The sequence below is a fragment of the Pararge aegeria genome, chromosome 26 (genome assembly GCF_905163445.1).
Source record: "Pararge aegeria chromosome 26, ilParAegt1.1, whole genome shotgun sequence".
Lineage (NCBI taxonomy): Eukaryota > Metazoa > Arthropoda > Insecta > Lepidoptera > Nymphalidae > Pararge > Pararge aegeria.
In genome coordinates this window covers 5,467,556-5,477,001 of record NC_053205.1, presented here as the reverse complement: position 1 = coordinate 5,477,001, position 9,446 = coordinate 5,467,556, and the positions used below count along the sequence as shown (strand labels likewise).

The 9,446-nt window shown below is 45.6% G+C and overlaps 2 protein-coding genes across 2 annotated transcripts; both read left to right on the top strand.

Moving 5' to 3' along the window:
* The first annotated feature begins 389 nt into the window (after positions 1-389).
* On the top strand, positions 390-1,918 carry LOC120635057. The gene is made up of 2 exons (XM_039905960.1): positions 390-845; positions 1,538-1,918. Exons 1-2 carry the CDS (start codon positions 426-428, stop codon positions 1,916-1,918), a joined length of 801 nt encoding a protein of 266 aa, XP_039761894.1. The 5' UTR covers positions 390-425.
* A 6,202-nt stretch (positions 1,919-8,120) lies between these two features.
* Positions 8,121-9,191, top strand: LOC120635056. Its single transcript, XM_039905959.1, has one exon. The coding sequence runs from the start codon at positions 8,121-8,123 to the stop codon at positions 9,189-9,191; it is 1,071 nt and encodes a 356-aa protein (XP_039761893.1).
* The last annotated feature ends 255 nt before the right edge of the window (positions 9,192-9,446 follow it).

Genomic DNA, 9,446 nt, shown 5'->3' with positions numbered 1-9,446 from the left:
CGGGGTCCAGAAGGGGGTCATCCTCTGCAGTAGGAGTTTCTCAAACACCTTCGACATGGTCGGGAGCAGACTTATGGGTCTGTAGCTGTTCCGTAGTCTGTAGATGCCGTCCGCGCCTGGGGCTTTCCTGGTTTTAAGTTTTTGTATAGCACTGCTGACGCTGCCTGGAGAGAGGACTATGGGGTCCTCGTCGGGGGCTGGGTCGCGGGAAAAGTATTCTCTCAGGTGGTTTCCAACCATGTCGTTGTGCTCGGTGTTCATAATGGGGAATAGCCGCGTCCAGACCGGCTAAGCGCGGCTCGCGAGTCGCGCTCAGACTTCCTGCTCGCGAGCCGTGGCACCCGAGCTAATTTGTGAAAAGTTCCAAGCCGGGCTCGCAAGCGAAGGTGAGCCGGTTTGAGCATTCAGTTTCTCTCCGTATAACGATGGAAAACCACGTATTATTAGCTGCTACGGCGCTTATGTTGTCTGGATATATCATAAAAAAAAGAAAACAGAAACGAAAACTCTGGATTAAAAAATTGTACCAAAACCGAAACCAATACGGTAACAGTTTGTTAAAGGAACTAACAATCGACCATTCAGTCTCAAATTTTACACGCATGTCTGCGGGAGACATTGAATATTTGTGCTCCTTAGTGGCTGTGAAAATACAAAAATGTGACACTAACTACAGAGAAGCAATAACTGTATCCGAAAGAGTGCTGCTAACATTGAGATATTTGTCAACAGGAGACTCCTATAGCAGTCTTCAATATCTTTTTAGAGTATCGAAACAATCTATATCAACTATAGTTCCAGAAACTTGTGATGCAATTATAGACGCCCTCAGTGATTACGTTAAGGTAAATAAAAATCATGGTAATTAAGCAATCAAATTATTTATTTATCTGCCTCATATTTAAATAACGGAGCTGTCACCAAAATTAAAGTCTGATGTTTCTGTAGTAGTAGCAGGAGTATTTGGTGGGTTCTGCAGATTTTCACCAAAATTAAAGTCTGATGTTTCTGTAGTAGTAGCAGGAGTAAATTGTGTGTTCTGCAAATTTTCACCGGAAGTTATGGTTGACGTGGTAGTGGGTGGTTGTGTGTAATATCCTGGTCTATACATCTGATATTTTCCCATGTCCACTTCGTGAATAATAGTATTAATAGCATTTTTAACACATGATTGAGTGTAAGGATCGTATTTTCTGAGTTCATGTGCAATATGATTACCGAATGCTACACATGGATCATTTATGGAAGTTGAACTTTTCTCAATTATGGCAAAAGTGTCCTTCAATAAATTGTCAAGAGAATCATTTTGTGCATTCGTATTCAGCCTTCTTTTCTTTCGCGATGGTTGTGGCGATGGCAATGGTTGTTGTGGCGATGACGATGGTTCTTGTAGCGATAGCGTGGGTTCTTGTGGGGATGGCGTGGGTTCTTGTGGGGATGTCTCGGGTTGTTGTGGCGATGGCGTAGGTTGTTGTGATGGTCCTGGTTGTTGAGAAGGATTGCTCTGTAAAAATAATGTTTAATTTGTTATTTGCAGACACCGTCCACAGAAGAAGAATGGCTAGCAGTATCTAATGAATTTGAAATAAAATGGAACTTCCCACATGTTATAGGGGCTATAGACGGGAAACACGTAACTCTTCAAAGGCCCATCAATATAAGTACTGATTACAAGAATTACAAGAATTTTCCTAGTATAGTGCTCTTCGCTCTCGTGGATGCTAATTACAAATTCTTGTTTGTTAATGTCGGAAGTAAAGGGCGTATTTCCGACATAATGAAAATACCATATTTCATATTGGGCGACAAAGCTTTTATGCTTACCAAATATACTATGAAACCATTTGAAGGTAATCATGAGGCGGGTTCCAAAGAAAGAGTGTTCAATTACAGACTTAGCAGAGCTCGCAGTCGTTGAAAATGCCTTTGGTATTTTAAGTTCAGTCTACAGAGTCCTTAGGAAACCAATCCTCCTAGAGCCAGAAAAAGCTACAAAAGTTGTCTTAGCAACAGTGTATTTATATAATTACTTACGAAGAAATAACTATTCTATTCCACCAGAATATTATGATAGAGAAGTTGATGGTTCATTTATTCCAGGTCAATGGAGAAACAATATTCCATCTACAGCACTATTACCTCTAACGGCCATTCCGCGCAGAGGTGCTGTTAGTGCTAAAGATATTCGTCTACATTTAGCAACACATTTTGTAACAAACGGAATAATTCTATGGCAGCATCAATATTAATGTTCAACTAATTTTGAAAATAAACATAAATAAAGGACTTACGTTATCTATTCCGCCTTCTTTTGTAATTCCTGTGTCATCTTTATTTGACATAAAGTCAAAATATTTGAAACCAAACCACTTCGATACATAAATTTCGACAGCGCCTGTAACAAATATGTAGACGTTATAGATTATTTTTCATTTCCTATGGTGTGTCCTATAGAAAATGTTGTACATATTGATATTTGATAATGAGATTAACTAATCTAACATTCACTATAATTAAATAAAAGAATCCTGACCTGAACCAGTGATATTACTTTTTCTCTGCTTTGACTTTTCGCGTCGGTATGAACCTGTCAATGAGTCAAGTTTCTTTTTCAACTCGGGTATAGGTAACTTCATTTCCTTAGAGATCTTCCTCCAGCAATCTTCTCGCTTGTTTTTATTTAAATGATCTGGATCTTTCGAATCTCATAACATTTTGAAGCTTCCGTAAAGTTGTATTAAGCGAATACTGTCTTCTTTATCCATTTTTGATTCACTGGCTCGCGAGTGTCGTTACGTCCGTCCACACCGGGCGAGCAGCTCAGACTGAGCCGCCTTTGAGCATCGGCAAAAACCGACAACGCATGGCTCGGGGCCGAGTGGCGCTCGGCCGAGCCAACGTGGGCCCGAGGAAGCCCCAGCGCCGTCCACACCGGCCGAACTATTGGCTCGCGAGCGGGACTCGCGAGCCGCGCTCAGCCGGTCTGGACGCGGCTAATGGGGTGAATTGCTGCTCCAGGTGAGCAGCAAGAATCTCCACTCGGTCTTCATTTCGGTATCTAAGTGTACCATCCTGGTGTTTCAGAGGTCTAATGGGGTCGGGGCTGCGGGTGAATTGTCTGCACAGGCGGTGCAGCGAGAGCACGTCCTCATCCGCAGCTTCTATTTGGTCCTCCCATTTGGCGACGCATATTTTAATCATCGCCAGTCCGGTTTTTTGGACGAGTTTATTTAGTCTCGTCTTGAGTGTGGGGCAGCGGGTCTGTTGCCACTTCCGTCTGGTTCGTCTCTTCTCCTCGATCAGGTCCCTCAGCGACCTCGGCAGCGGTTGCTTCGGGCCCAGGTCGGGGAGAGTGGTTGTGGCTTTCTTCAGGGCTCTAAATAGGGTGGAGGTCATATTCGATGCCAGAGCCTCGACGTCTTCTGGCGTATTTACGGGTCTGGTCGTAGTGGTGGTTTCCACCTCCTTGGCGAACGTCCGCCAGTCCACACGGCGTCTGTCCGGAAGGGGCGGTAGGGTCTGGTTGCCTGGGTCAAAAGTGGCCAGGACTGGGAGGTGGTCTGAACCCAGCTCGTCGAAAGGACCTCGAGTGCCGGCTGGTTCTCGAGGCCCCTAGAGACCACTAGGTCAATTACGTCCGGGCAAAGCGTCCTGGAGAACGGGTAGTGGGTGGGACTGGTGGGCGTTTGAGGGCCCACCACCGTGTATCCTGTGTTGGTGGAGTCCCTGAATAGCTTCCTGCCGGTGTAGCATTCTCGGCTGGAGTGCCAGGCGGGATGGTTGGAATCGCGGGGTCCAGCAGCTTGTGGACGTCCTGCAGGTCCAGCGTTGTTCCCGGGGGGCGATATATAGAAAAAACCCTGTGTGTGAGGCTTACGCTTGGCTGTTCCTCCTTTCGGGTGGCCGGCTGGGTGCCTGGCGGGTTTCTTGGGGCTCGGCGCGAGGCGTCGGGCGAGCGGCGCGGTAAGGCCTCGCGGGGTGCGTGGCCGGGGCGGGTAGTGCGGGGCGCATCAGAGTATGTTCCTCGCACTGCGCTCCTGTCCCGCGATGATGAGGAGGAGGATGACGATCTCCTCCGGGCGTGGGTGCGGGAAGGGTCCGTCGGAGCGGCGTTTAGAACTAAACGCGCCAGACAGTCGATTCGGAGATGAGCGGTCCGTGTGATAATCGAAGCAAAATACGCGAACTAGGAAAGCGGCGCAGTTTGCGGGTAGGCAGCCAGCGATCCACCAAATTGTAAACAACCGCTTCACTCTTTATGTATCACTATCTCTGTCTACTAATATTGCTATCTCTTTTACCTGTACTTGCATCCTTGTCTCGCATATACTCCAATAAAGATACCGATATGCGCGCGCTTCTGTGAGCATAAAACCCCGCCTCACGCGGTCAAATCACGCACTTCACTCGCTGACTCTGAAGCGAACGCATCTCCGTTAAAACGACTACACCTTGTTGTATTATTTTCACTACTGTGGATTGGACTCGTCTACGATCCTCCACAGTGCATGGTCCTTCGAGCCGGATTCAAGAAACCGGCAAACTAAGAAAAGGAGACGAGCTCAAGTCAGTGAACAAGTTCTGCGAAGCAAGACTGAAAGGAATCAACCTATCGCTGCGGAACGGGTTCCGCGGGCTTGGAAGATTGTTCAAGTCAGGCTGCAGACCGAAGTCAACGTCCTAGAAGTCTGTCTAGCAACGGAAAAGGCATCAACCCTTCGCTGCGGGTGCATTGAGGCGAAGCTCTGCATAGCTGCTGAAGACCGCGAGGCTGTTGGGAAGATCGTTTTGCCGCGCTGCAGAGAAGACCTACAAGAAGTCTTACGTTCGACCATACGAAGAGGAATCCACCATCGCTGCGGGTGCATTGAGGCGAAGCTCTGCATAGCTGCCGAAGACCGCGAGGCCTGTTGGGAAGATCGCTTCGCAACATAGAAGAGAAGACTCAAAGCGGTTTACCGCGCCTCATCTGTTCACCACCTAACGGTGTCAAACGGTGAACAGTGAGTTAACGCCTAACGGCGGGAGCAGTATACCAGACGGTACTGCCAGCTTGCCTTAACAGGCAGTAAGTCTGTAACAGTCTGATCGCGCCGGTACGGTTCGCGTGGGATAGCGCCCTCCTGGAAGGCACGCACGACGGTATCGGGCGTTCCCCCCGGTACCCGAGCGCGCGATTCTCACGCGTTACCCTCTGTCGGGCGATTCCTCACCACCCTACCTTTATTTCCATCCCTGTCAGAGTGTGTTGTTCCTTTGGGACTCTCTGCCAGGACTGATAGGGCGTTAGGGCTGTTAGGGTCAAGAAGACTGAAGACCTGCGCCAAGATGAGTACCATCGAGACGCGAAGCAAGAAGTCACAACCAAAGGGAAAGGAGGTCGGAAGCGACGAATCAGGAGATTCGTCAAGGACAGGCGAAACGTCAGGTACAGAGCAAACCACCTGTACAGAACAAACGACTAGCACCGATCAAACTACAACCACAACAGACTCAAGTAGCACAGCCAAAAACACACCACAAGACGTGCAAAGAAAAGCAACGGGATCACGGACATCGCAGAGCAAACGAGCAGAACTAGAAGCCCGTTTAGAACTCCAGCACAGAGACAAGGAACAGGCGGACGCCGCAGCTGCACTCGCTCGTACAAAATTAGAGCTTTTGCAACTAGCAGAAAACTCTGACCTAGAGCAGGACGCTGAAAACGACCTAGTCAACGATTGGATAGACAAAACTCCGCCGCCACAAGATACCGAATTTAACCGCAGTATGAACATCCTATCAAACCTAGTAGCAAAGGCAGTTCAACAAACCAACAGTAGTCACGAACACAGAACGGATACCGCACCAAAGAAACCACCAATATATATTAACGATCTGTACCTATTTGACGGAGATCCCATCAACTGGATACCATTCATCAGCCACTACAAGGACACGGCATCATTTTTTAGTGACACCGAAAACACCGCTCGCATCAGGAAGTCCCTCAAAGGACTTGCAAGACAAACAGTAAAATCTCTTCTATACACCAGCACGAACCCAGAAATAATATTAACAGAATTAGAAAGAATATTCGGACAACCTTCATATATAATAAAAAGCGAAATCGCAGAACTCGACAAATTGCCCAAAATGACTGAAGACATAAGGGCATAGGCACATTTGCTAGCGCAGTATTTAACAGCGTAAATACAATAAAACAATTAGACCGAAAGGAATATCTTTACTCTACCGATATATCGGATAGAATCGTGGGAAAAATGAGCACCATAGTAAGATTTCGATGGCAAGAATACAAATGCCACCGGACAAAGGAACCCATACTCAGTGTGCTGTCTGAGTTTTTAAATATGGTATCGGATCAATTTGATGAGCCCGGTTTACGTCTCAAACAGAAGGTTAAAATAGAAAATAACAAATCACGACCAATAAGAAGAGCCAGAGTTAATACGGCAAATCACGAATCAACCTACGAAAGTGACTAAGATTCAAACTACGACAGCGAGTTTGAAGAAGAAATGAGAATCGTCCTTACCGCCTCGGCAATAGAAGAAGAAAGGTGTCCCCTATGCGAACAATCACACGATATTATCAAATGCGACAAATTCACAAAGGAACCCACCAATGAACGTTGGGAAATAGTCAAAAGACTAAAGATGTGTTTTAAATGTCTCAAAACAAATCACAGACACTTTCAATGCAAAACTCAACCTTGTGGTAAGGATGGTTGCATCAGAAAGCATCATGCGCTACTACATCAAGAAAGATTAAAACCAGACTCTAATAAGATAGTTTCAGTAAATCACATAGGCACTTCAAAAGCCTACCTAAAAATAGTACCTGTAGAGCTGTGCGGACCAAATGGCACTGAGACCGTAATGGCCTTACTAGATGAGGGGTCAACAGTCACTCTGCTGGTAGACAAAGTCGCCCACCACATAGGAGCCTCCGGACCTGCAAAGAGCCTAGTTATCGAAGGCATAAGCGGTCATCAAATGAAAACGGAAGAATCAAGACATATTAAAATTCGTATCAAAGGTTTATTCTCAAGGACATATGAAGATCTTCAGGCACATACAATCGGACAACTCAACCTTATAGCACAATCCGTAAAGAAAGAAGACATAGAAGATTGCCCCCATCTTAAAGATATAGAAGATCAGCTGATATACGATGGAATACCACCATCACTGTTAATAGGCCAAGACAACTGGCACTTAATAGTTACAAGAGACTTGAAGACTGGTAGCGCATCAAAGCCCGTGGCATCCCTAACCAGCCTAGGATGGATACTTCACGGCTTGAAGACTGAAACCTCAAAACCCGTCCTCTTCATAAATCACATCCATGAAAAGGAAACTGAAGACATAGATAAACTAATTAAAAACCATTTCAGTATCGACTCGTTGTGAATAACAGAAAGAAAACCACTAAAAGATCCCGAACAACGAGCCATGGCAATTTTGGAAAAAACAACTCATAGATTGCCCGAAGGAAGATTCGAATGCGGATTACTATGGAAATCCGACAATGAAACTATGCCACAAAATAGAAACAGTGCCTTACGCCGCCTACAAGGCATAGAAAGAAAACTAAATAAAAATGAAGACTTCAAATTAAAATATACTCACCAAATACAAAATCTAATATCCAATGGATATGCCGAGCTAGCCACCACAAAACCCACCTCGCCAAGAACCTGGTACCTGTCACATTTTGCAGTAATACATCCACAAAAGGAAAAATTAAGAGTCGTGTTCGACGCCGCCGAACGCACAAATGGCAAAAGTCTAAACGATGCCTTACTATCTGGTCCTGATTTACTACAATCTCTCTTCGGCGTGCTGATAAGGTTCCGCCAAGGCCCGGTAGCCGTCGCAGCCGACATCAAGGAAATGTTTCTCAGAATCGTAATACGAGAAGAAGACAGAGACAGCTTACGATTCCTCTGGAAAGAGAAAGAAACAGACGCAGAACCTAAAGAATACAGAATGAAGTCGCTAATATTCGGAGCAACGTCATCACCCTGTTCAGCTATATACGTTAAGAATCGAAATGCTCAAGACTTCCAAGAAAAATATCCCGAAGCTGTGAATGCCATTTAACGTTGTCATTATATGGACGACTATTTACAAAGCTTCCCAACAGTCGAAGAAGCAAAAAGAACAAGTAAAGAAGTGGACCTCATACACAAAAGTGGAGGTTTCGAACTAAGAGGATGGACATCGAACTATCCATCCACTATTAACACAATGGAAATCAACCATCCCGACCACATTAATTTAGGAGACCACGATAAATATGGGAAGACATTGGGCATGATATGGCAAACCAACAACGACGCATTACGATTTACTGTCAACCTTCGCAACACGCCCGACGACGTCACTAAAGAAACAAGACCACCAACCAAACGCGAAGTCGCAAGCGCTGTCATGTCAGTATTCGGACCGCTAGGTTTAGCCACTCCAGTTTTAATACAAGGAAAAATACTTATACAGCAACTATGGCGCACCGGAATAAATTGGGACGACCACATACCCGACACGCTTAGAGACCATTGGTCAAAATGGCTCAACAACCTAGCATATCTAAAAGATCTAAACGTTCCACGATGTACAGATTCCTGTAACGAGGGGGAACTACATACCTTCGTAGACGCCAGTGAAACCATCTATGCCGCTGCAACATACTGGAAAACTACTATGAACAACCAGGTCAGCATAAAACTAATAGCAGCAAAAGCCAAGGTGGCCCCACTCAAACCTACCTCTATACCACGATTAGAATTACAAGCCGCAGTGCTTGGCTGCCGTCTAGCAAACAGCATTCACCAAGAAATGGACACCAATATTAAGAAGAAGTATTACTGGTCAGACTCTCGAACGGTATTAGCATGGATCAAATCCGACCCACGCACGTTCAAAACCTTCGTCGCACACAGACTAGCTGAAATAGAAGAACTCTCAAAAACATCAGAATGGAGATACGTACCCACTAAACAAAACGTAGCTGACGACGCAACTAGATCGGCACCCCGAAATTTCGACAGCAACCATCGATGGTTCAACGGTCCAGAATTCCTAAAACTTGACTGCAACGAATGGCCTCAAGATCACAGTGATCGCTCACTACAAGTTACGGGCGAAGAAAAAACACAGACAGTAGCCACGGCGCGTCTCGTTTAACCACCTATACCAGACGTCAGCCGTTTCTCATCATGGACACGTTACCTACGAGCCTCAGCACGCTTCATACAAAGCGTCGAAGTTTTTAAAACATTAATAAATAAACCCGACAAAGTCACCGCCACTAAACGAATCGTCAAGGATAAAGCCTGGAAACCGTATAAAAAACAGATGACTCAACAAACACCCGCGAATCAAGAACCAACTATAAAAACCGTGAACAAACTAATACCATTATCAAGAAAATACATCAAG

What these genes read in the sequence shown, in the direction of transcription:
- LOC120635057 (XM_039905960.1), top strand. Translation starts at nt 426, where the DNA reads ATGGAAAACCACGTATTATTAGCTGCTACGGCGCTTATGTTGTCTGGA. An exon ending in CCCTCAGTGATTACGTTAAG is followed by an intron (nt 846 to 1,537) that starts GTAAATAAAAAT and finishes TGTTATTTGCAG; the next exon opens with ACACCGTCCACAGAAGAAGA.
- LOC120635056 (XM_039905959.1), top strand. Translation starts at nt 8,121, where the DNA reads ATGGACGACTATTTACAAAGCTTCCCAACAGTCGAAGAAGCAAAAAGA.